This window comes from Ixodes scapularis, unplaced genomic scaffold, assembly GCF_016920785.2.
Source record: "Ixodes scapularis isolate PalLabHiFi unplaced genomic scaffold, ASM1692078v2 PGA_scaffold4__175_contigs__length_147842914, whole genome shotgun sequence".
Taxonomy (NCBI): Eukaryota; Metazoa; Arthropoda; class Arachnida; order Ixodida; family Ixodidae; genus Ixodes; species Ixodes scapularis.
Genome location: NW_024609879.1, coordinates 97,383,534 through 97,410,681, shown reverse-complemented (window position 1 = coordinate 97,410,681; position 27,148 = coordinate 97,383,534). Strand labels below are relative to the sequence as shown.

At 46.6% G+C, this 27,148-nt stretch overlaps 2 protein-coding genes across 2 annotated transcripts in view; one reads left to right on the top strand and one right to left on the bottom strand.

The window, feature by feature from the left end:
• LOC8030654 overlaps positions 1-27,148 on the top strand; it is a 107,109-nt gene that overhangs the window by 11,718 nt on the left and 68,243 nt on the right. The gene's annotated exons all lie outside the window — the stretch shown is intronic.
• On the bottom strand, positions 22,120-26,699 carry LOC115329513. The gene is made up of 2 exons (XM_029991131.4): positions 25,383-26,699; positions 22,120-22,240 (listed from the first exon to the last, which is right to left on the bottom strand). Exon 1 carries the CDS (start codon positions 26,679-26,681, stop codon positions 25,386-25,388), a length of 1,296 nt encoding a protein of 431 aa, XP_029846991.2. The 5' UTR covers positions 26,682-26,699; the 3' UTR covers positions 22,120-22,240; positions 25,383-25,385.

Genomic DNA, 27,148 nt, shown 5'->3' with positions numbered 1-27,148 from the left:
ATTAAAAAAATACAAATTTATTAATAACCATTTTTTAAAGCTTCCAGAAGGAACTAACAGAGAAGATTGCTCTATAATTGGAAACATCGCCACTTTTTCCAGACTTAAGCACAGAAACAATTACAGCGAGCTTCCACGTGTCTGAAAATATTTCGGAGTTTAAAGACTTAGCAAATATTTCACAGAACACAGGGGTGAATGAATCGCGATAGGTTTTAATTAGAGCTGCTTGTACTCCATTGTGGCCATATGATAGCTTAGGTTCAATTTTCCTAATACCCTCCGCAACGATATTTTTGTTTACAAAAGTCCAATGAAGCAGGTCACCAAGTCCTTCCGAATGAAAATCAGGGAAGGAGGAATTAATGTGATCGTAGTTAACAAAGCTGAAATGATTAGCAAATATTTGTGGTGTATTTTTTGCAGCGGCACCATCTAGAACAATTGTCTTTAGTATTCAGCATCAGTTCTTGCTGTATACGAACCGACGTTCTGCCAACATTTTGGGGGATTTGCAGTTAAATCGCACTTTATTGTTTCTCGATGCGCCCCGCGATACCGTTTTAATAATATTTTACATTTTTTCCTGCACTTCTTGAATTCAGTTTCCCATTTGAGAAGACCGCTTTTCTTCAACTTTTGGTGCAGAAACTTTTTTTCTCGTGACGAGTGTCCTGAACCCATCTGAAAACCAGTAAGGAAATTTAGCTCTCCTGTTTGTTCTTGGTGGGATGTATTTGTCCATACCCTCTTTAATTACTTACTGAATTTCGTGACCGGATCATTAAAGGGGTACTCCGGCGTTTTCTTCATAGTCTTCGATTTGCCTAAAGACTTGTTAAACACACCAACAAACGTTGCTGATATAGTAACCCAAATATTTGGCCAAGATAACTTTTTTTCCCGAAATTATAGAATTTAAAATTTTGGTCCTCATCGTTTTTTTTTTTTTTTTCAAAGTGGAAGCTCTACCGGCAACATTGAAACAGGGACGTCATGCGAAGGCAGGGGTTCATTCTTTGGGCTGTAGACTTTGTTCCCAACTGATTCCAAGTAGTTTCATGGTGTCAAATGAATGCTTTGGAAGGTCACTCCAGTTCCCGCGCAGCAGCGTGAAACAAATGCTCGGCATAGTTCATTTTTAGACAGCCCGCTCGAACCGCAAGCTTGCCATCCCGTGACGTCATGGCAGTGAAAAGCGCGGGTAAATTCTAATCTTGGTTTTGGCGTCCATTTTCGTTTGCCGATTTCTCTATAACTATTTTGAATTTTGCGATACTAAATAGCATACCGGAAAGAGTAAAAGATGGTGATTTCGAAAATATAGCTCGAAAAATCGCCGGAATACCCCTTTAAAGTGTTGACAATGTAAGGTCGGGGACAAGCCGACTTCTGAGAAGTGGTGATAAAGTACGACGTAATCTCCCTTGGAAAAGTTATGCGGAGGGCAAGTTCGTCTGCTTCTTGCGCAAGGGGTAGCGGTGACGTCAGAACGCCGAGTCCTGATTGGCTGATCGCGACCCCCCATCTGAGCGTCGTCTGCTCCTTTGCAACGTCGTCTGCTCGCAACGTCGTCTGCGTCTGTCTTACCTTTCCTGCGACTTTCGGAAGTGCAGAGGCAGATTCACGAAACGATCGTACGCCAAAAATGTGCGTAAGACAAAACTTAAGAACAAATTCGTATTCACGACACGAAATTTTCGTAGGTTTTGCGCAAGTTACGACGAAATCCTACGACAGCTCCGAAGCTGTCTTACGCACTTCTTACGATCAAATCAGCATGGCCGACAGCGTCGCGGTCGCGACGACCCACGGACGTTTATTTTTCTACGCGCGCTTCTCACGCGTCCCGACTTCAAGCAGCAAGAAAAAAGTAAAAAGTGTTTAAAACAGACCACGACGAACAAGAACGCTGGATCCACAAACACTCGGGAAAAGCTCCGGCGGCCACGATTCCACCGAACACGACCAAGCGAATACGGCAGTTACGCCTAGCAGGCACTCCGCGACTCGGCGACCGTCTGCCCACGACCAGTTGGCGTGCTGAACGGAATATGCCCGCGCGACCCTTGTGAACCCTTCCCGTATTATACTTTGATCGCTGACTTCAATTTTAGATTAAGAGGTCAATTTCTTCCTCTTGTTATCTCCTTGTTTCCCGAGGCAGCGGTGACTCGCCGGTGAAAAAGCGGTGAATCTCCGACAGACGCAGGAAAGGTAAAAAAGCCATCGCTTTGACTAGCAGACGTAAAGCAGGCGGCGTTAACTGCGCTAACCCGCCGACGCCGTTAAAGAATGAGGGGTCTCGCCGCACACGAAAGGAGGGAAAAAGTATTTGGGAGGGAACTTGCGGGCACTAACACGCTTACTCTCGGTTCTTCGCAAACAAACCTCGGCGCCTCGGGACATCTCGCCAGTGAGTCCTTTGACTTCCCTCCTTGATGCGCGTCTGCTAGTTGTTAGACAAAAACAACGTACCGCTCGAGTTATTTCGTCTGCCCTCTCTGAAAGGCGAAGTCGAGCTCGCTCGTAAAGACCTGCACTTCCGAAAGTCACAGGAAAGGTAAGACAGACGCAGACGACGTTGTGAGCAGACGACGTTGCAAAGGAGCAGACGACGCTGAGATAGGGGGTCGCGATCAGTCAATCAGGGCTCGGATTCTGACGTCACCGCTACTTCCTTTCTCATGCGCAGAAGACGAAAATGAGCCCACTTGCGAGGCGTATAGCTCTTGTACGATAGGTCATTGCATGGGGTAAGACGGGTTAGCCCTGATAAATATAACACTATATTTAGAGCGGGGTGACATTTATTTAGCACTACCATCGGTAGTTCACTAGAGCTAGGTTAAGCTTATATCATTCGTGTTCGAAAACACAAGTCGAGAACTTCCCCCTGATAGTTAGAAATTTCATTGTGCTGCGTTTTAAGCCCGAAGGAGCGGCAAAGTTAATGAGCACATTGCAGTTGCGCGAGGCATAAAATATGTTTCACGAATTGTTAAGATTCGTCCGGTCCATCCCCGGTGTATTAAAGTCTCTCAATATGAATACATTTTGTGAATAACTAAATAGATTAATTAGTGTTTTTTACATCGTTCAGGAACAACCAATTGGTCCTGCTGCTGGCACACTTTGATAAAACAAAATATAAAAAATAGTAGTATAACTTATAAGTTATCCTAATCATCATAAATTGCATTTTATTGCAAGAAAATAGCACGATCAAACTCATAAAAGTACCCAGACTTCTTCAACGCTGGGGTAGTAACAGTAAGTGCGGCAAGAAAAAAAGAAAATTCAATGCCTTCTTATCCGTTCAAAATTGCTCATCTAGAGCGTTGAACCGGTGATCTGAAAGGCAGACAGACACACGGCTATCTCCCGCTTAATCCATCTGCTTTGCACTCGATCTCTTTCGTACTGCTCTGACGTAGCTCCAACAATTCGAAAAGGCTTCAAATGATTGCGCTGTTTTCGAGGTATCCTCTGCCACGCCCCTGTGAACCGCTCAGGCGTCGGATCTTTCAAGCCACCTCGAAGCCAAGGCCTGCACATGACGTCATCATTAGTGGATCCCGGACACGCCCCAAGCGGCAAACACGCTGCAGCTCGACGAGAGAAAGCGGCTGACGCGTGCGTCTCGGCGTCACCGAATGCTAGCGTCGCGCTCGTTGTATGACGCTGCAAGATGCCCTGTGGTTGATGCCAACGCAAGCTATAGGCTACGCTGCACGGATCCTCTAGTGATGACGTTTGTGGGGGGGATGGTGCAGGCCTTGTCCTCAGCGTGGTACTGCTTCCAGTCGATTGAGGAACCGACCTTGCGTTCTGCGCACCGCGTCTTCCGAAGATGGATCACTGAGACGAACGCTGGCGACCTTCCACGAAAACACGGGGCGGCGACAGCGCGTACGCGAGGCAGCCCTCGTCTCTCGAATACCTCTTATCTTTGCTGCTTATAGGCACAGAGTTCGAAAACAGCCGACAAACAGCGACCTGGCCCTCACTCTCTGTTTCTCCCGGTTGTAAAACTAGCTCGACCAGCTAACCGTGACAGAAGGCTATCAATCGTTGTTAACGCGTCTACTCGGTGAGTCGATGCCTAGGGTCTTGGACACGTTTCCTAAAAATGGAATGGTTGCAGCCATACAATTGCTATAGTATAAACGCGATCAAAGCGCACGAGACGCGTGCAAAAAGGGAGTTCCGTTCGGAAATAAGACACTTATATTCAACGGTGCTCGTGAAATGCCTTAATTTAAATGAATTCTACGTACCATAATCCCTCTTCCGATGTAATGTTCTATGATGTTCACGCACTGGTTAGAGTGTGGCACAAGGTTTCGGATATCCTCCTCATATAAGTCTGCCGCCTGGTTCTTGGGTCAACATCTTTGGCATCCATCCCGAAAACAAATTTTTCATTTTTGCTACCGATGTGTTTTGTAACGACTTCGTGGAGAAAGTATTTTGGAGCTTAGCGACACGTGTTGCGAGATCACAAGTTTCAAGTCGTTGACTCTCCAGAACTCTTTTTTTTTTACTTGCTCGCTTCACCAAATCATGCGTAGTCATGAGACAGTCAGCTGCTCCGACATGCATCACGAACGCTCTGTCGTCCTTCATTAAGCATTCGATCTTGTTTATCTGCCAACTGTCATTCAGTGTATGGCTCGGCACAATTTTCCCTCCCCGCGGGCCGCCCATTTCTCTAGAAATTGATTCCACGTAAAACACCCCGTGTCACGTACACAGCTAAGCTTTGTGCGAAACATCCGGACTGAGCCTCCCTTCAATCCTCATAGATCGCCCCCCCCCTACCCCCCCCCCCCCCCCCCCCGCTTCCTTCAAACACTACTTCGTTCACCCCCAAGCTGAAAGCGCGGGGGTGAAGCTGCGCACTCGCCGGACCAATGAACTGCCTCCCGTTCATCGCCTGATATGGGCGGAGCTTGATCACGTGACGAAACGTAGGCGTATTTTCATGTTGCTGTTGATGCTTATTGTCTGCCGAGAAACACCGTAAAGGTCTTGACACTGGTGGACCGCGCAAATCGCTTCCACAAAATAAAAATATAAAAAATATATATTCAACGTGCAAAGACACCAAACCCATAAGTATGGCACATCAGAGAGTCCAAGTCAGAATAAATCGTATTACAGACACCTTCCGCTATTTAAAAGTAAAATAGGGTGTTGAAAAAAAAAATGAATTTGATGGATTGCAGATATAACGTGCAGCAGTGTCGCGTGAATTAAGTTGCGACACGTAACTTTATACTCTACTGACTGCTTCAACGAGCGCGTAGCTTCCACCACACTGTCAGCTTACGCGCTGTGAACGGAGCATACAAACCACCGCGTGTCGCCGTACGCGGCAAGCACGTGTCTGTCCCCGTAATCTCAGCCTCGACCTCCCATGCGCCTCGCAGCATCGGAGCGTTATCAGAAACAACCGCCAGAGAGCGGTACTGGCAGGAAGCGGGGCCCAACATCAACAAACATGCCCCCGCCGATGTGGCCGTCGCTCGGCAGTCCCAAAAGAGGAAACGAGACGGGCGAACCCTGACACGCAAGAGTGAGTGGCTTCCCCGTCAAAGAGACGCCGCAACCAACGCCGTCGTTGTCGTGGTACTTGGTTCGCGAACCAAACTCATTCGCCGCTTCTTCATGATAACGGCGAAATGCGATCCACGACGCCGGCCCAAAAACGGTCCGCGCGTTTCTCTCTTTCTTTTTTTTTTCCCAGAATGCTGCATCAGGCGGCTGTGTCTCGTTCGCCCCTTCCGACCGTACTCCTCTTCAACCCCCGAGAGGACAACGCGGTGCAAGCTACGCGTGCTCATTAGACCAGTCCTACTTCCATCTTCCGCCACGTTATCACGCTCCTGCCCACGAGCAGAGAGCACAAAGTCACACTTGATACGAAACAGTCTACGTTTCTTGTTTGAATGACGGTCACTTTGTTCAAACTGTCTGCGTCCGAAGGATACAGAGGTACGTATAAAGCAAACAAGCTGCGAACATGCTTGAAGCGCTAGATATTTCTGTCATAATCTCCGCAGCGAACATTTGTGTGTTATGTGAGCGGCGCGGGTCCGGCTTAAATGGAGGCTACTGATAGGTCCGGCGAGCAAGTAGCTCTCATCGCGCTGTCAGCTTAGGAGTGTGGACGGAGTAGCGTTCTGCCCGACAAATGTTGCGGAGATAAAAAAAAAAAAAAAAGTGACACGGACTGGCGACGCTTGCGGGAACGGATGTCTCGAAAGTCCAGGCGGCACACCGTGCTTTCGTTTCCTCGCGAGACTTGGCGCGAAAGGCGAGATCAAATGGCTGACGCACTGGGTGGAATATTTCCTCCATCTTTAAAAGGACACTGTGGTTCAACCAGGGGTATGCCACGAGAGATGGACAGTTGAGCGCCACTGCGGCAAATGTTCGTGAAATTGGGGTGTCTTATGGCCTAAGACGACCCGATGTCTACCTCGAGGGTTATTGCATCGTCAATTATCCGATAGAGTCATTTTGGTCGGGTCTTCGTAGAAGTAAACCTAACAAGCGAATATACAGGAATCGTTCTCTTACAGCACTCGGCCTTACAGCGTTTGCATTAAAAGCGTTTATTTCCCCTCCTTCCTTTCGGGTACGGTTATTTGTGTTCGCTATCATGACATGAAAATAGACTTTTTGTTCTCTTATTTGCTGTCGGACGTTGTCCAGATTAGGATCCAACACTCAAAAGTAGGAATGACACTCCTTATTCATTTATATATATTAAAAGGGCGTCTTGAAGAGCATAAAGCAGGGAGCGGAGAATTGATTCCTACAAAATAGGTACGTGAATGTCGCCTTCAATTCACGCGATGAACATATCATATTTGCTCGAGTAATTGCAGCGATTCTTATGAAGAGGTAATTTGCGTCTACCTTTTTGCAGAACACTCATTCAGTCAATCATCGCGTTTCGCATAAAAAACAAACAAAAAAACACAGCGAATAATGATGTTGAGAACACGATTCTCTGTATTACGGCAATCTGAACAGACAGCATTTTCGCGTGAATGCGTTATTTCTGTCCCGTATGTCGTTGCCATTTTTCTGCCGATCGCGGTGATACGCTGGTCTCGCGCTCCACAAGAAAGCAGACTCATAGCTTTGTTCATAAACAGCGCGACTATTACCCGAGCAAATACAGTACGCAGGATATTAGGTTTTGTTCTCTTATCACGAGAACACACAATGTGAAAGCTTCAGAGGATGCCCCTAGATGGCTGTGACTTTTAAGATAAAGGTCTATTTCTGTCGGCCATGATCATAGTGTACTTGAGGTTTCACTTACGGAAACGTTTCTCTGTCAGTGAACCCGATAAAATGCACGTGCACATATTGCTTCGGACGTTGTCTAGGTCACACTAAAGGCCGGTTCACACATACAGCGAAGCGCTAAGTTAGCGCTACGTGAGCGCTCGAAGGAGCGCTCATGTGGCGCTTCCTAGCGCGTGATGTAGCGCTCGTTAGCGCTTCAGTAGCGCTCTGTTAGCGCTTTGTTAGCGGTCTATTAGCGCTACAGAAGCGCTTTGTTAGCGCTCTGTTAGCGCTACAGAAGCGCTTTGTTAGCGCTCTCACGCTCCTTGTGCCATGCTTGCTGCTGTGGAACAGCGCGTGCACGGCGATTGCTTTGTTGTTGTTTTTCCTTTGGCATTGAAAGAAAAGGAAGTAAAACAGCCGCTCTCCAAGCAAAGGGTCGTTTAGGCGATCCAGAGTCATGGACTCTGAGAGTACGAGTGATTGGGTACGACCTCATCGCTTTCTATTCGATATGCGTGACCCTGGTTTCAAGGATACGCAGTAAAAAATAACCGCCTTCGAAAGATCTCTGTGTCTCGGTCCCTCAGCCTGGAAACAAGGTTCGCCGAATACCCGTCGGTATCTCGGTGGCGAAAGATTTCGCGCACCCAGAAGGCTTTTTTGGGCGTTAAGACGTCCTCACACAAATGCACTAATCGCGTATGTAAGAGCATTTGTCGCATTTCTATTTCAACATCCCACATGTCCGCCATGGTGCTGCTGATGCACACCCAACCAGAGGAACCGGAACCGCAGTGCACGCGCTAATCCGCAGCACCGCGGTACAAGAAGCGCTACTGAAGCCCTAACACGGCGCTACAGAAGCGCTAACAAGGCGCTACTGGAGCGCTAACAAGGCGCTACAGAAGCGCTAATCGCGCGCTGTGTTAGAACTAAGTCACGCGCCAGGAAGCGCCACACGAGCGCTCCTTGGAGCGCTCACGTAGCGCTAACTTAGCGCTCCGCTGTATGTGTGAACAGGCCTTAATGCTCACGCAAAAGGCCAGCTCCTAAACCATAGCACGCACGGCAACACGTTCCAACCCTCCCTCGCACAGCACTGGGGAGAGAGAAGACACAAAAAACGTATCAAGTAGCTGGTGCAGCAGGATTCTCTCGCTTTCCAAAGTCTGATTATGAAGCAACTGTTCTGTTTCTATCACGGGCTGCACTTGTTTTTGTAAGCACTAGTATTTTTTTTGTGAGAGATCAAAAAGTTAGTGAAGTCGCTGTTTGTCTGTCTGTAAAATAGGACAATGGCCACAACATTCCAATGTTGGTATCTTAAAGCCGCCTTTTATTTCACGCAATAATTTCACCGAATTAAGGGCACACTACTAAACATCGTGTGACCGTCCGGAAGCCCGTCACAGATGGTGCAATTCTGATTTAACGATTTTCGGTCTTGTCTGGTGTGGCAAAATGGCGTAGAGAGCATACACTTCAGCTGTACTCCACGGGATTTTATTTCTCGCCGCACGAGCGTCATGGCAACAGAAATTCAGAAAAATCACAAGCAGAATCGTATGGCGTAGAAAAAAAAGGCTTGAAACATTAAAAAAAAAAAAAAAAACTCAACGATGGCAAAAAAGAAAGAACAAAGAACTGGGACTCGAACTTGCGCTGAAACTTCATACAACTTCAAGCAAGGATCAGCGGTGGATTCAGCATTTTCCTGCCCGTCCCTTCCCCGTCCCTTCTTAGGGTTTGTCGAACGCAAATTTGCACACATTTTTTTTGTAATTTGCCCTCGAGATAAACTTTAGAGTGGGTCCTTTTTCTCTTCGTTCTGCACGAGAAGGGAATTAGCTTCGAAATCCTCAGCGTCTCTCAAGCTACCCTCGAAACTTTTCCGAAATTCTGGCGCCCTACAAAACCGCTATACCTCGCCCATTCGTACGCCCGCCCTTGAAAAGGGATGCGAGCGACCTCGTTTAACGAAGACACTTTACCGACACCCCCGGGTATGAATTGCCCCGGAATTCGTGCTCTTCAAGTGCGAGAACGAGGCTCTCTCAACGACTCGTCCATCCATATTTTAGCGAGTGCTTTCGGTGTAATTTCTCGCTTACAGCGTTAAGAACGCTCTTTTTAAAACAAAACGTGGATGCGATGTTTGGAGGCGCCTAATACCCTCTGTCGTGGCGTAAGATCCGAAGGACAAGCTGGGCATTCAGCGCGCCCTCGTTTTCATCCGCGGTGTTAGGCTGCTTGTGCTCACGAGAAGCGCCAAGTGTCGTCCATTGTACAAAGGTCACTAAAGAGGCGCAGCGTCTACACTCCGTTTCTCTTTTAACCGCAGACGACCGTCCGATGCAGAAAATCAAGTGGCGCCAAAAGTGCGTTGTCACGGCTCTAGCCGCCTTTTTCGCCGAGTGTCTAGGGGCCCTAAGCTCGTCAAACACAAAGTTGGAGCCGAAAGTTCGCGGAGCGCGCCGATTGGATGTCGGCGAAAAAAGCGCGAAGTCATCGTCGTGATAGGCCAATCGGTGCACTTTGTGCTTGAGGGTTTAGAGGCCGAGATTAGAGCCCCCGACGTTCTATCGCGACAGACTATGCGGAGTGCAAGTTTGTCTGCTTCTTTTGCAGGGGCAGTGATGACGTCAGAAAGAAGCCGAGCTCTGATTGGCTCCGATTGAAAGATAGTGGGTAGACCCCAAAGCAAGCTGCCTCATGGTTTATACTTCAATCGGAGCCAATCGGAGATCGACGTTCTGACGTCACCACAAGCCTTCGAAAAGAAGCACACAAACTTGCGTTCCGACGAGTTTTATGGGCAATTCTGAAATGACAATAAGCCCACGACACTTGACCAGTCGGCGGCCTATGTTTTCGGGCGTTTCTACTTGGGTCACATGGCGCTGCAGCATATTACAGCTTGCGTCCATAAAAACCTTCAAACTGCTTTAAAAAAGAAATTATGCTTTTTCACAATTTAAAGAATTGTTCGCAGTCTAAATTCGGGTTGTGCAGGATTATTCATCTTACGGTGTCAGGGAACCTCATAAATCACGCGTATTGTTCATGCAGGTTCCGCTTCTCCACAGATTTACGATGAAACTGTGAATTCCTTTTTTTCTAATTCCCGTGTTCGCACTAAATACTCAAAATTAGAGATTAGAAACACAGGTCTTCCTATGTCTAAACCCTCCCTTCTGCCTCATGCGAAGAAAAAAATACATCGCTTTGGCTGTTTTGGCACGTGGTTAAAAGCGCTAAAAAGACGAGCACAAGAGAGAAGACAAACGCTGGCGTTTTTTTGGCGGCTTTAATCATGCTTTAAAACAGTCATCACCACCTAGCCCAACAAGTAATTCCATCGCTTAGGCTGCTTGCTATTTTTGTTGGAATGATCAGACGTGGAAAAGAAAAATGTCCGAGCGTAATGTTATTCTGCGGTGTTTGTTTTGCTAAATATATAACATGGTTGGAGTTTTCTTCGCTCTAACTATCTTCGTAAAATAAACCCAATTGCTGCTCATATTACTTTATTTTAAAAATAAATACCTTATATTTTATACGAGGCAAGATTATTTCTCTCGACCATCTCACCGAGGTGATTCCTTAGCGAATAATATGTGTCGACCACCTAGTTCACTGTGGCAAATCAAAACTCGCCGAGTGAGGTGACTTCCCTATGTGGCTCTTAAATTAACTGCAGCCTAATGTTTATTACCTCGTGCATCGATAGATTGATAATAAAGCAAGCATATGGCTGACAAAAAGGAATTAGTTGACCTTCCTTGACTTAGCAAATGAGAAAACTCACGTATTCATCTGCTAAAAAAATAAAACACGCTACAACGGGACCTTCCGTTGCTCTGGCAATCGTAAAACCAAAGGCTGTTATCTCGTTGAGTCTGCAAGTTTCGATGAGCAGTATTAAATTTTGTACGAGCGAAAGGGCAATGAGAAAAATAGAGCGTTTGTGAAAGTAAGCGTTCTACAGAATTCGAGACACTCAAAGGTAAAATTAAAGCATACGCTCCGCAAAGGAAGCGGAATAAATTTATGTATCTTCAGGGACGCTCACCTGCCGGTGTTGACAGGTTTATAACGACACCTTTCGGAACTCGCAGTGAACGCAAAGTACACTTGTCAACAAAAAACCTTAGGAGAAAAAAAGACCCGTGTGATGCGTGTGGCGCAGGAAACAGGAATTGCGATCATCTTCTTTGTACCCTCGGTCTCACTGCTAAGACATAGTGCATAAAACAGTCTTCAAACACGTCTGAGGCGTGTTTCTTCCTCGCAGTGACGCTCTTATCACGATGGTCATGCAAACATTACCTGCAAACATGTTTGAAACATACATATGTGAATCAGACATGTTACGAACACTCATGATCGCAGATATCCTGTCACGTCTCCAGCGACCTAAAGCAGAGTGACTGTTGCTTTAGGTGAATCCATAAAACACAATTTCTTTTTTTCATGTGTTCGATGACAACGAGCATGAAACTTACCAGGAGGCCGCAATGCCCCTAAGCCTCCCTCGGGCGCATTGCGCCAATTCTCTCTTCCTTATCGTTTCACACGCTGGTAATGTTTAGGGTGCAAAAAAGGGAATTTCCATTTTGTTCAGAACGACGACCTGTTATCGGAAGTTTCTAAAACATGTGTCACATCAGCCACATTACCAACTGCTTGTGTTTGTCCTCTGTCCCCCTTGTTCCCCTTCTCCAGGGATTATTTTCATCATGCTTCTTGACCTCATCTGGAGTTTCTCTTTCCCTACCTCGGTCTTCTAGAGCTTTGGGAGAACCACACTGAGCACGGTGAAATGTAGTGCTCAGTTCCGCAGTGGAAAATGTTTTCAAACGTATATGTTGCGCTTCTATTCCACGCAATGTACAACCAACTCGACCCGAGTACATAGCCTTGTGCTCGCTGTTCGCCGAGATTCTTCCGCGGATCGCAGCGACTGGCTCTAGATTTCAGAAAGTGAGAGAAACTTTTGTCGACTTCGAGCTTTCTATTTGCTCCTCTTGCGCATTTCTTGAAGAATTGTTGCTCTCTCGTTTGATCGACCCATATTCGCCTCCCACTCTTTCTTGGCATTCACTCTAAAAATTCTGAAACGTCTAATTTTCCCCAAAGCGCTTGGGAGAGCCGATCGCAGCAACCTGCAGAGGGAGCTAGCGAACGACGAGGCTGGAAATATTTCTAGACTTAAATATGGCGAACTGCTAGGCAATTGCGTTGCATGCGTGAAGCGTTCTAGCGTCACAAACGTTTATATCACCGTTTAACAGCACGTCTGCCTTGTTCAGTTGGACGCCTGAGTTCACGGCGCTCTTCGTCTGATAATGGACCATTTTCGAGTATCGAGCGCCGTGTGGCGGTTTTTCCGCGCACTACAAATGGAGGGCAGCCCAACAGGACTCCATTCGTCAAAACACACTGGCATCGTTCTGTCGTGGCTTCAATAGATTTTTACGCCTTATGCTACCGATACAAATAAAAATAATCGTCAAAATGGACGAAATAAGCGGAAAGATAGGCGCTGACTCTATTGGTCGTGCGGGATGTTGCCCTCCGAAAATGGAGACAGCGGGAACCAAGGCCTGGGGAGAAGGTGTGTGAATGCGCAGGAGCTTACTGGAAAGGGTTAATTTAACGCGTGGCATGTGTGCAGTTCAAACGAGCAACCTCGTGATCTTCGGAAACCTTCGAACCCACTCCTCCTCTCCCATCTCACCTCTTCGCCTACCTCTCCTCCCCACTCCACCCCTGGTCACATGACCTCCCCGTTAACCACTCTGCGTCAAGTACCTCGCCCCCCTCTCCCACCTGTCAACCAATCAGTCTCAAGCCTCGCGGCCACGCTTTTGCCCAAGCTTCACTTTTGTGCTTCATGAAATGCCGAATAACTAGCAAAAAAATGTTTCATGTTAAAAAAAAAATTCTCCTTTGTGACACTGAGCGCGACATTTTATGCCTTACTTGTTCATGTTCCGTTCAGTACGTCCCAACATATTTTCCTTGTGGTTATTATCTCTTCCGTGGGTTGCAGCGATTGGCACTCCCACTTGCTTTGCAGAGAAGTAGACGCTCCAGGTTGTAGATTAACATTAGATTGACATCTTAGGCTGTACACACTGACTCGAATGAGAAAGAAATATAGAAATATATCTCATTCAATTTGAATTCATTGTCTTGAGCTTACAGCGAAGAACCGGTAATGTTCTCTTTGGAGAGCGAGCAAGTCATAAGTGGAGCGCTTATAACAGGACCAAGTATTGACTCCTGGAGTGCACAGTATACAACAGTATAATAGAGAATCGCATCTCATAGCAGGTGGAACAAAAGCCCACGGTTCCTTCCAGGGTTGAACTCACGCACCTGCCCGTTACGATCTGGAGAAACATCGTAGCAGTTTGCGATAGGAGTATCATTACTACGTGACGCACGTTAAATACTCACCTACAGCGTGAACCAGCCCTAGCTCTCGTCTAATCACTGAACGTCTAAGATGTTTTTGTTTTTTTCACATATCAAGCAAGCAAAACAAAAAAAAAACAGAAAAAGCTATTTCTTTTAAAGCAATCAACTTTGTTTTCGTTTGGCTGCTAGAACGCTTTGTATCAACATCCGCATGAACAAAACCACATCCTTCAGTGAATACACAAGGCGGGAAAAAGTTAATCCCTGTTACGTGTTCTTGGGATTTTGATTGCTTTATGGTTACTCAATAGGTTGAATTTCAGAGCACGGTTTCATGTGCATCTTCTTTCAAATCTTCTCACAACCTTTCGCAACTTGGTTATATATTCTTGACGTGGGAGGAAAGCGACATAAAAATAAGCTAAAAGATAACTCAGGTGCTTGTGATATCGACGAACGAGGTGTCTGCTTTTCGAAGTTTTTGATGGAATTTAAGAAGTGGAAAATTTAGCTTCGCATGGTGTTCAAAAGGAGGAGTAGGATTACCAGGTTATAAGGAAAGACTGCTCGAACGCAAGTTCAGTTCTCTCGCAAAGAGGCGAAGAGATAAGGGCGGCAAGTTCTCGGATGAGAACAATGAAATGAGCCTTCACAAAAATGACTTGGCATTGAAAGTTGGTTGTTCGGTAAGCAAAAATTCCCATCCATAAAATAAATTAAAGCAGGCAAGAAGGCGACAGAGCACCTTGACAAGCATTCTTAAGCGTAAAAACATTATTCTATAGTAAATTTCGTTCTACGTAAAAGGTTTGAAAAAGGTCAAGGTATTTGCTAATGCTTCACTTATCGACAGCTAGTCTATCCTGGCTTGGCGAAATGTACATTTATGTCAATTCTTTTTACTTATTTTATTCACCAATATTTTGTGTTTTCTAAACTTACCACTCAAAAAATGGTGAAAAAAAAAAAGCTTTCGTTTTGTAATTGTGCAGCATGTCGAGGTCACGATGAGAAGCATCGGAAAGCAGTCACAAGTCTTATTGTATTTCTCTTGGGATTGAAATAATCCAATCAAAACACAATTGGTGTAAAGAAAAATGCTCACTGCGGACGTCAACATAGGCGGTAACATTAGCACCCGTCATTACCATATCTGAGTAAAACTAAGAAAACAAGTGCCAATTTGGCGCTTGCGCTTCCTATCTCGGGCAGTTTGTATATCTGACCCAATAACAAATCCTGCAAAATATCCGACAAACAAGCAGAAAATAAAAGATATAAACGGAAACATGAGACTCACGGGCCGCCGTTTTGTAAAACGACTACATGTATTCAGGGCGCTGAAAAAAATCGCGTTTATTTTTTTTTAATATAACGGCATCCCAAAGAAAAAGAAACACATAAAATATAAGGCAAATATCAATAAAACGGAAAGAAAAAACGTCTCGTATTTCTTGAAAAAAAAAACTTACATATCGATTCATAAATTAACACAGTAGTTGGTTATCAACTTCACCAATAAACAATTTAACACTTGCGTAATTAAAAAAAGAGCCTATCCAGACTTGTCCAGTCTCTTATAGTTGAAAGATCGTTGGCTACAAGCCTGAGGCATTCAAAGCTACCTGGCCAACTATTTCTGTCACCAGACCCTTTTTAGAAACCGCAGAATGTTCACTTTGTAAGCTGGCGATAGAGAAGGATATTTAGTTCCAGAAATATCAATGCCTCACGCTTTATTTCTTGACTGGGGGACAAGATCTGAACCCAAGACCGTGATCCCACAAACGAGCCAGGTGCGTTTCTGATTGTTAGCGGGTGCGCTGACGATTCGTCTGGTCAAAGGGTGTCATTCAGCGGTCAACGACTCAAAACGGCCACGCTTCTTCGTCTCGAAGTAGGTCTCGCGAACACGAACTTGCTCTGAACACGTTGAAGCCAGTCCGCGCCGGTCTCAAGCGAAATCGTCTCGACAGCGCCCTGTGCGTTGTTCAGAACACCCGCGCTCCGATAACGCTACAGACGCCCGTTAGATCGAGGACGATCCTTGCCCCCCCCTCCCCCTGTGGTCGTCAGCCTTTGGCTGAAAGAGCGTGCGTGAATCTTGCGCGTGACACCTGACTGCGTAAAAAAAGAAAGTTGTGCCGGTTGACGTACAGACTCCTCGTTACAATTGGGCGTGCAAACGACAAGGACGCCCGCGGTTTGTGCATGAAAACCCTGTATCCGCAGCAACAGTGTGTATGACATATTGTTTGTTTGTCCATCGTCCTTGCGCTCATTTCGTTCGTAAGTCTGACTTTATTCGCACAAAGTGCGCTCCGCATATTACAATGATTGGCCAAATATGCGCTCATGGGGCAAGCGTAACCTTATAGGCTTTTTAGCGTGCAATCAAAAACCAGTCCTTAACGCAATACCGCACCTTAAAAGGCCAATTAATAATCTGCGTCGCAAGTTTTCTTCAATATTAACTCAATAATATGTGAACGTGTGATCCATCGAAGGTTTCTAAAGACTCCAGTAAGCCGACCAGCCACCTCTAACTTCTGTAATTTCACAGAACCTTAGATGAATCTCTTACATTATTATTTCCGAAGCATTAGAACGACCTAGCTCGTACACATCATCAAAGAGACCACCGAAAAGAAGTAACCAGGCATTATTTGGGAATTTAGATATGACTCGGGTTTATAAACGCTAAAATGGCGCATTTCATAAACAGGTAGACCAGACTTTTTTTTTTTTTTTTTATTGTGGTGGAATGAAGTGAAAATGGGAACACAGAATTTCCTAAGCCGGTGTATAATCGCGATAAAAATCAGTCTGTAAGGTCCTCGGTATTCAGGGGGTAAGGTCATTTTTGCAGGTGAGTTCATATAGCAGGTGGCATTACGTCTGCAGATTATTTTTTTGTATTTTCTATGAGTAGTGCGGCTGTAGGCTTCTCATCAAGACAGCCCAAACGGTGTCGTTGGATACGACATCTCCACCTAGCCGCCCCTTTTCCAGCTAACCCAGATCATTGCAATAGAGTACCATGGCCACACGGTCAAAAACAAGGTACGGCCCGCCACCTGGCGCCGCAGTATACATAGGCAAAGATGAGATTGATTAGTTTACTCTACTGGCCGCGTTGGCGCTAGTAGTCGGGTACGCCAAGGGCAATAGACTTCGTAAATGTGACGTCATGGGTCGAAACAAACCGTTGCTAGGGTCGTTGCTATGGACGAATACACGTGACTAGGTTTCGCTACGAAAACCCGATCGTTCAAAAATCAGGAGTAGGATTTAAACTTCTAAAAATCACAGATATAGAAAGCTTGAATGTGATATATGTTTCGACAGAAGTGTGCCGGTAATCCCGGCGTCTGAATCGTGTGAATAAAGACGATATTCTGATATTGCATCTGTTTGAAATACAACGAGTTTCAGACACTTATAAAAATTCATAGTGGCGTGCGACGCAAAATATGGTTTATCAAAAGTCCGGGCGTCGATCGAGATGATCGTCTGCTAAAAGTGCATGGCAGCCGTGAGAAAAGCACTTCAGGCGATCGGTTGAGACCCCAAATTTTGTTTGTGGACTCGCGCTATGAGAGGATGCTTCGTAGCTGGTTGTAACCATGGCGTGGAGAAAGATTCTTGCAGTTTCTCCATGTTTTCGCAAGACCCCAAAGCGCAAAAGAATTGGATAAAAACATAAGGTGAGTTTATTAAGGGATTGTACTCGAATCGCGGGTTCGATGGAGATCTTCACCAATAAAGCACGTCCACGCAATTTGATGCATACCAAGGAAAAAAAAAGTGAAAGCCGTTTACCACTCCCTGTAACGCCGAATTGGAGCGCAGCTCTTGAGGAGGAGGAGGGGAGGGTACTGAGGGCCACGTGTTCTCGGGGGGGGGGGGGGGGGGGGTCACGTGACCTCGGGGGTCACGTGCCCCCTCAGAGGTCACGTGACCTCGGGAGGGGGTCACGTGACTCCCCAGGTCACGTGACCCCCGGGTCACGTGACCAAAATTTTTCCGCTAGATTTAGCGGGGAAATTTTTTCCGCTAGATTTAGCGGGGAAAGTTTTCCGCTAGATTTAGCGGGGAAATTTTTTCCGCTAGATTTAGCGGGGAAATTTTTTCCGCTAGATTTAGCGGGGAAATTTTCCCGCTAGATTTAGCGGGGAAATTTTTTCTGCTAGATTTAGCGGGGAAAGTTTTCCGCTAGATTTAGCGGGGAAATTTTTTCCGCTACATTTAGCGGGAAAATTTTTTCCGCTAGATTTGACGGGGAAATTTTCCCGCTAGATTTAGCGGGGAAATTTTTCCGCTAGATTTAGCGGGGAAATTTTTTCCGCTAGATTTAGCGGGGAAAGTTTTCCGCTAGATTTAGCGGGAAAATTTTTTCCGCTAGATTTGACGGGGAAATTTTTCCGCTAGATTTAGCGGGGAAATTTTTTCCGCTAGATTTAGCGGGGAAATTTTTTCCGCTAGATTTAGCGGGGAAATTTTTTCCGCTAGATTTAGCGGGGAAATTTTTTCCGCTAGATTTAGCGGGGAAATTTACCCATAATGCACCGCGCGGTTACGCCGACGGCGACGGCGACGGCGACGGCGACGGGGACGCCGCTCAAGCCGGGAACGGGCCCCTAAGAGCTGCGCTCTAAAAGCAAAATACTGCAAAATTGCGATAGACATGCAATTCTTTAATAACCTGGCAACCTCAAGAATAATAATAACAAACGACTTACCTCGACGGCGTACGATTTGTTTATCATGCTGGCGTGCATTACGCCAATAATGCACTTCAGGTCGTCGTCGTAACTGGTCTGCATAGCGTGGTTTGATTTTACGGCATTTTCACCCCTCTGAACTAAGCTGGGTTCTTCACAAAAAAAGAACGCACATTGCGAGGCCTCTACGGCCACGGCGATGCACTTGTTTTTGTCGCTCATTTAGCGACGCAATTCATTGAATACGCCCACTGCAACAGAGGCCAGCAAATTTATCGTGTCGTGTGGAGCGAAAGCTCGCTCTGCAGAACCCAGGGATCCTGGGTTCGAGCCCCACCCCTGCCCGTTTCGATCTGGATGAGCATCGTACCGGCGTGCGGTCGTGTATCACTACTGCGTGGTGCACGTTAAAGACCCCAGGCTAGCGGTTGTACTGCACTGGCTAAATTGCTCATCTACAGCGTGTGACTCGTCGCAACTTTAAACGGCAGACCAACTACACGCTGTATAAATATCCCTACAACCCAATTATTATTATCGTGTCGTCTGCTACCAAAGCGAAGCGGAGTGTAATACTTCAGAGATGGCTTTCATCGTTGCAATACGACGCTGAGACGACAAGAACATCTTCATAATTAGACATCAAGAAGTTAGGTTGCTTACGAAAAATTGTTTACTTACTTGTAAGCAAAAAAACTAGCCTCATGTGGAGTCTCCATGCATTAGTCTATAGCAACGCCCCTAGCAACGGTTGGTTTGGACCCAGACGCCATGTTGTGACGTAGTCACTTTCGGGGTCAATTCCGGGGACGCGCGCTGTTAAGCAGCAGCGGAGCGAGAATGATCAGCGGAGAGATACCACGGAACAAAGCAACCAGCGTCGGTGTAGGACGCCAATCTCATTACCCCACTAAAACTACAACTGTAAGGGTTATCGCGTACGCTGACATCACTACTCTAGTGATCCTTGACGTCCGCAGTGAACGATACCGCAGCTTTTTCTGCGTACCTCTAATTCACTACCCTCCCGCCAAATCTGCTATTCATCGCTCCCGAACCACCAGCGCTGGCTAAGCACTTATTGTTTTTAAATGCTGGAAGAGGCGTCAAGGAAGGATCGGAGCAACACATTTTGTGGAAAGGAACTAGCTTAGGGGTCAAAACTGCCGCTACAAGAGCTACAACGATCGCAGCAGGTCGCAAAACGGGGGCGATCCCGCGCTTTTTGAGCGCTGCCAGTCTGAATGGTGTCGGAAGGATGCGGCTTTCCGGACGCCGCTCTGGCTTGCACTTTTCTTGATAATTGTATTTATCCTACACAATTCAATTAAAACGTGCGTTACTATGTAATTAACCCTCGCAATCAAATGTGCGCTTTTTATTAATATACTTTAATATTTAGATTCGTTATACTTATGCGACACCACAGTTCGTTTCGTTTTGGTTTGAATTCGGAGAAAATGAGCCGTGTACGAGCTGACAAAGCAATGGCCTCGCCTGATTCAGAAGGTGAGATTTTTATCTACGCTGTTGGATTCACTTGCGATTTCACTTCTGCGAAATTGCTCATGAGGCATCTTAACGAAACTAAACTAAACGCGGTGTTACGTAGCCAATGTTAAAGTGCAGTGATCAGAAACAAACTTTCAATTTGGGTGTTTAATGTTGATATGGGAGGTCTTGATTTGTTTTTGGTGCAAAAACACTTTTATTAGAACGCATACACATAAGAGCGGCCTCAGAGAAGCCTCAATACCAAATTAAAAATGGCAGGGCCCAGAATGCGCGGGACCTTTCTTGTTCCGCAACCTGTTGAGATCGTTTTAGCGGCAGCTTTGACCCCTAAACATGTCCCTCCACATTATTTGTTGCTCCGATTCTTCCCTAGACGCCTCCCCCAACACTCCGATACAGAAAGCGCTTAGCTAATTCTGGTAGTCGGCGGCGATAGCGTGAGTCCTCAGGTGAGTGGATATGGCGTAAGGTAGGGAATTTAGGGCTCGCGCAAAAACCTACGATAGTTGTTTTTGCGTGCGCACTAACCACGACGGTAGTATCTCTGGCGTACGCAGAAGACACTGCAATACTGGTAGTGGTTGTGGCGTTTTACAAAGGCGATGGACAGCAGCTGGATGGATGGACGGATGAATACGGCTGAGCCCTTTGGATCGGGCGGTAGCTTACGACCGGTAGCGCCGCGGTGGTCGCTCGGGGTACTAAACTCTAAAAAATGTCTGTAAGTCTACTTTCACGCACAACACTCGGAGAGCCAATCACCGCAACTTACGGAGGCAGCTCAGGGAATGGCGATGCGGAAACATATGTTTAGACCAAGAAACGCAGTCTGAGTTGTGACATTAAGCAATGCAAAACGTCATGCTTGCATTGCTTAAAGGAACACTGACACCCCCAAAAAAAAATTTTTTCCATTTTTTGTCAGGCGCTTCATTATGGTGTCGGAGGACTACCCAATTAATATTTTGCAACAGAGTAGCGTATTTTTTTAATAAAGCCAAAGGACGCAACTGCTTGAAACCGAACCGAAACCCGACGGAGGTCGGAGAAGTGGAGAGAAGAGAGTGAGTGGCGGAAGTCACGTGGCTACACCCGACCGTGCGTTCTTTTTTTTTTTTTTTTTTTTTCTCCTCTCCGTAGCAGACGACACGACATGCGGCGTACGGGAACTGTTCGCTTTTGCAGTTATGTTTGTTCCGCTCGTTGTTCTGAACTCCAAGATGAGTTGTTTTGTACATTAAGGAGTTGGAGATGAGTAGTGAGTGCCCGTGGTGAATTTCCATGATCGGCTCCGAAAAGAATACACCCAAGATGTTGCGTGAAGAGCTGGATCACATGTCCTGCGTCCGAAAACAAAAGGGGCATTGCGCGACAGAGTTTCCGAAAGATCAACGGGATCGGGACCAATGGATGGCTGCAATTCAACATTTACGGGCACCTCGGAAAGCACAGGCTTCCTGATTTATATGCTCCTTGCATTTTGTGGAAAGTGATTACATTGAGTTCGCAACTGTCAAAAAGGAAATCCCATACCATTTAACTCGGCGAAGTGTTGTCCACAACATTTGTTTGTTATTTTTTTGTTTGTTTGTTTCTTCATTGATAATTGTAAAAAAAAAAAAAAAGATATGTAAACATCGGAAAATGTTTGAAAAAAAAAAAAAAAAAGTTTCGCAGGGGATTGATCCCGGTCGTACCGAGTATGAAGCGGACGTCTTTCCCACTGAGCTACCGGGGCTTTTTTTTTTTTTTTTTTTTTTTTTTTTTTTAATTTAAAAAACGTTTTTATTTACAGAGTTAAAAGCTGGCCTTCTTGGCCATTGCCGAAGCCACACATGTATAGAAACCCACCCAATCAAATTTTCATAGGATCAGTTGAGCATTATACAATTTCTATTTATGAACTTGTCTCTTTTCACCATGTAGTTTTTTAAACGTGCTTGCATAACAGACCACTGCTCGAAGCCGGGCATGCACGTTTGCTCTAACAGGTTACTAGTGTAGGAAAAGCCTTCGACAAAATGGCTCCAAGCAGGCTTGCCTTTTTCTTCAACGAGCGTGTGATCTGTACGGGATCTCCAAATCGCATGCATCCCGAGCAGAAATAACACTTCTACGCACTTTTGGTTTACACCAGCTGCAACACGGAGAAATTTTAGAGTGCCCCAATCCGGCTGGGCCTCATCAAGGTTAAGTGCATGACGGAGTTCCGACCAGAATATTTCAGCATTTGTGCAGTACAGGAATACATGGTGCAAAGTCTCCTGGAAAGGACATAAAGCACAATTGGCAGACCCCGCCAAAAGAAACCCTTTGTTCTCGAGCCACGTCTTAACAGGCAACACTTCTGTATGAAATTTTACGAAGAAGTCTTTTATGCATGTTTTTACCGGGTATTTACGCAGTTTTTTAAACACTGTAGACCCTTCTACGCTTTCCGGCGGAGAGCGATACATTGGTGGCGGTATTACCAGGTCGATAGTGTCCCAATACAACTTTTTCCTATTCGCCTGGATTAAGTAGTCCCAAGAAAAACGTGATTGAAAAAAAGTAATGGCGTCTTCAATTTCTTTGTAAAACCTAAGTACGGGAGCCCTTCTGGAGGCTTCTTCCGTACTAACTTGCCAGGCCGACAGGTATCGTCCCCCTAGGCACTTTAAGGATCTCGCCAGAACCGGGTGGATTTGGTCCCGAAAAAACAGAAAACGATTTACTTTTATCTTCAGTTCTAAGTTAACCAGTCCCATACCTCCTTTGGAAAGGCTAAGAAACAAATTAGTTCTACGCATCCGTTCAAACAAAGATTGCCAGATAAATGTTGCACAAATCCTGTGAAACTTGTGGATATCTACTTGACGGGACGGCACAACCTGTGCCGCATACCATACACTCGAAAAGAATACAGAGTTACAAACGAAAGACCTGTTAAAGAACGAAAGGTACCTTCCGTGCCATTCGCTCATTTTTCCGTGAACCTTATTTAAATGAATGCCCTCTCGGCCGGTGCTGAGTGATGAAGTTTCGAGTTCAATTCCGAGATATTTAGAGACTGAGCACGACCAATTCATGCCCAAATACCTCTCGGGTTTTGTGATCCATGGGCCGAGCCAAGCCCCAGTCGATTTGGACATATTCATGACTGCCCCTGACGCGTTGGAGAAATCCGATAAATGTTTTACTGCAAGCTCCAGTTCTCGCTTAGACGAACATACAATTGCAACATCATCGGCATAGGCTAGAATTTTAGTTGGGCCGGTGCCAAGATTCACGCCCTGTATGTTCTCGTCGGCCATAATTATTTTACATAGAGGTTCTAAATATAACGCAAAGAGCAGCGGCGACATTGGGCATCCTTGCCTTACTGATGATTTTACCTTTATAGGAGTAGTTTGGTTCCCGTTGACTAATAAGCGAGTAGTGATTTCCCTGTAGCAAATCTTAACATACTTTGTTAGCGTCCCTCCAAGACTGCATCGTTCCAGAAGTGTAAAGAGAAACGAGTGTGACACCCTATCGAAGGCCTTACTAAGATCGACCTGGAGCACTGCAATGGGGTGTTGTTCGGCCTCCGCCGTTTCGCATATAGTCCGCATTATGTGGGAGTTTGTTGTGATCGACCTACCTTTAAACCCGTAAGGTTGATGATTTCCCACAATACAGCTTAAACCCTGTTCAATGCGTTTAGTCAGAATTTTGGCGAGGATCTTGTAATCTGAAGTCAACAGGCTGATTGGTCTAAGGTTGTCTGCGCTCGTAACGCTGGAGCCTGCATTTTTTTTGGGAATGAGAACTGTTACTGCTTGTCGCATTGATGGAGGTAGCAAATTTCGTTTTAAGATGTCTGCATACACATTTCGGAGTATTGGAATTAGAAGGCTTGAAAACTTTTTATAAAATGCTGAACCCAGCCCATCTACACCTGGCGACTTTCTGGTGTTAAGTTCTTTAATCGCTTCTCCTATTTCTTTTTCAGTGATTTCCCCGTTTATTTTCTCAGAAATCTCCGGAGGAATTTTCGGCATGGCTTCCAAACATTTTTCTAGAGTGGTCTCATCTACCTCTTTCTGCACACTCAACAGCTTAGTGAATGTGTCTACGAGTTCACGTTCGATGTCGTCCTGCTCTGAAAAAACCTGTTCCCCAACTTGCAGAGAAGTTATTTTATTTCGGCGAATGTGATTGCGCTCTTTCGTTTTAAAGATTTTAACCGGCTTTTCTTCTGTGTCTAACGCATGCAACCGGCATCGCACCATTGCACCACGATATTCACCTTCCATAATCGAGAGGAGTCGTGACTTGCATTCGCGAATATCGCTAGTGAACACGCCTGGGGTTCGGCTTTCTTCACCGATTAAAGTTTTCAGAGTTAATTCAAGGCTGCGCTTTTCTGCCCGCGTTTGAGCAGCCTTTTCCTGGCTATACCGAAAGGTGATTAATTTGACCTCTTCCTTCACGAGTTCCCACCTAACAGCGTCTACGCCAGCCTTGTTTGTTTCGCGTAGAACTTCCTCTATTTTGGCAGCAAGCGGCTTCTCTTCTAGCAGGCTCTCGTTCATTTTCCAAGAACTCCACCCTGATGTTTTCTTTACTTTAGGTTTGCTTTTTCCCACCCGCACTGAAACGATTGCATGGTCCGAGAAAGCGACGGCATTGACCTTGTATGCTTCCGCAGTCGCTACGCATTCGCTTGACGCATACACACGATCGAGGCGCGAGTGACAATTGCCCTGCCAATGGGTATAGCCGGGCCACGGCGCCGACGCCACTTCCGTCACATCTTGAAGGTCAAAATCCCGTAATAACTTCTTAAGCTCTCCAACGCTCGAATCAGAATGGAGCCCGTTTGAACAGTCTCGCGAATTTACAATACAGTTAAAGTCACCAGCTAGTATCGTCTTTGCCGATGTGTCCAAGTATTGTCGTAGATTGATAAAAAAGTTCTTACGATCTGCTGGTGTGTTGGGGGCGTGAACACACACAACTTTAAAGAGCTCACGATTACACAGCAGTTCCACTGCACACACCCGACCGCTCTTATCACTTTCCCACTCCGGAAGCACGGCGAGAGCACTATCTTTTCGAACTAGGATAGCCGCCCCCCCACTCTGTGCGATAGCATTCGAATGAAACAAACTGAAATGTCGCTCAAGGAATCGAGCCAATTCTTGCACCTGAGAATCGGAGGAGAGTTTCGTTTCCTGTAGAAACACGATGTCTGCGTTCTCTTTCAACAGCGCGTTTAACACCCATTGTTTCCTTATTCGAGCTATCAGGCTAACGCAATTTAAAGTTACTAATTTCAACTGTTTCATTATGGTCGCGATCCAAAGAAAATAGAGAACAAAACCCCGCGCATCAAAACGCGTCTGCACACAGCACGACGCTGAAAGCGTTGGAACAGTTCACCTTCTAGGAGTTCCTTTCGTGCCGGTCCTCTAGCGGAGGCCGGGGCTTCGGGGCTCTTAGGCGTCCGCGTCTGGTTGTGGCGAGTTTACAGTGTAAATAAGTCGGTGTGCCGTCCTCCTCTTCCTCAGCGCTGTTCTCTTGGACGAGAGGTCGCTTGATAGCCGTGGCAACCACCTCCATCTCCGCTTCGTTCTGCCCTGCCGTGTCCGGTACCGCTGCCTCCTGCGCTTGGTTCGCCCGGCCATCCGCCTGGAAAACGGGCGTTGTGTCACCGCCAGTTAGTGGGTCCTCAGTAGTAGCGTCCGCAGAAAGCTCGACTTGTGAGGAAGGTGTCGACGTTGAGGCCGCAGACGTGCCCCTGGACGACGGGGCCGCGGAAGGATTGCGCCCGGTGGTGTCCGAGGGCATGCTGCTGGTCAGCGGGGCCGCAGATGGGTTACACTCGGGGATGACCGCAGGCGTGCCCCTGGTCAGTGACTCCGTGGGAGAGTTGCACTCGGTGGTGCCCGCGCTCGCTGCTTGTTCCGCTTCCCTTTCGTCCATCAGCATGTCGAGGTTTTCATCGAGGAGTGGTCCACTTGTTGCAGCTGCGTAGGTTCTAACGCAATCTGTCCTAGTGTGGCCATATCGATGGCAGTCCTCACAGCGAGGGACTCTGCAGTCCTTCCGAATATGCCCGGTTTTTTTGCACCGGAGACATAAGGGGGCGCGTCCGGGCACTAGGACGAGCGCTGTGCCGCCGAACAGCCGGAGTTGGTGAGGGACGTCTTCCTTTGTGACGCCCTCTTTCAGAGTGATTCGAACCAGTCTTGTCGTCGACTGTATGCCCTGAAAACCCTGGGCCCGCCACGTCTCGCGGGTGACTTCATGAACTTGGCCGTACTGCTCTAGCGCTCGACGCACCGTGTCATCGGACACGAGAAAAGGAACCCAGTGAATCTTTATGCGGAGTTCTGAGTTTTGGGGGTCAATGAGAAGACAGCGCTTGCCTTTGATGGTGAGCTCCTTGGCCGCAAGCAGTTGGTCCTTTGCTGTTGTAGACTGGAAGGCGACCATCCAAACGTGGTTCATTTGATAAGCACCAAATGAGGCCACATCGCCGAGTACTTGCAGTCGCTGTAATTCTTCTCGAAAGTCGTCAATACGGTATGGTCGTCCGGTTACGTCGCAGTGTAAAAATAAAGAGTTCGTCGTGACTATTCCAGAAGGCAGAGGGGGCAGGATTATGCGGTAGTTATCAGCAGCCGAAGAACCGCGGCCCGCGAAGGCCGTTATCACCGCTCCGTGGGAGCTACTCATCCTATCGTCCGCACCCGACGAGCGCCGGCAATAGAATGCCACTGAGCTACCGGGGCACCTCCCTCCTTAGTAATGATCGGTAAACTGTAAGTTCCAAAGTTTGCTGCCGATTTTCCTCTAGCAAAAAACACTCCCGGGTCGAAGTCGGGAAGCACCACGTATTGGCGACATTCACACCTAGTAAAGAAATCGTACGCGTGCATATTCAACTCGAAGTAGACACGTCGTGCTTGACGTTTGCGCGAGCGATGTCTTCAGCCACGAGAAGGGAGCGACGGCTCGGCGACGTCTTCGTGCAAATCGGCTTGGTGGTCGGGCGTGTCGTACGGGATGAATACCAATTCTTTTGATCAGTCTCAAATTTCAAAGGTAGACAGAATTCGCCGGTACCGCGAACAACAGTTCTGAAATAAAGGTCCCACGCCGGTCGTCCGCTGCCATTGCCGTCCCCGCGAGTCCCACGATAC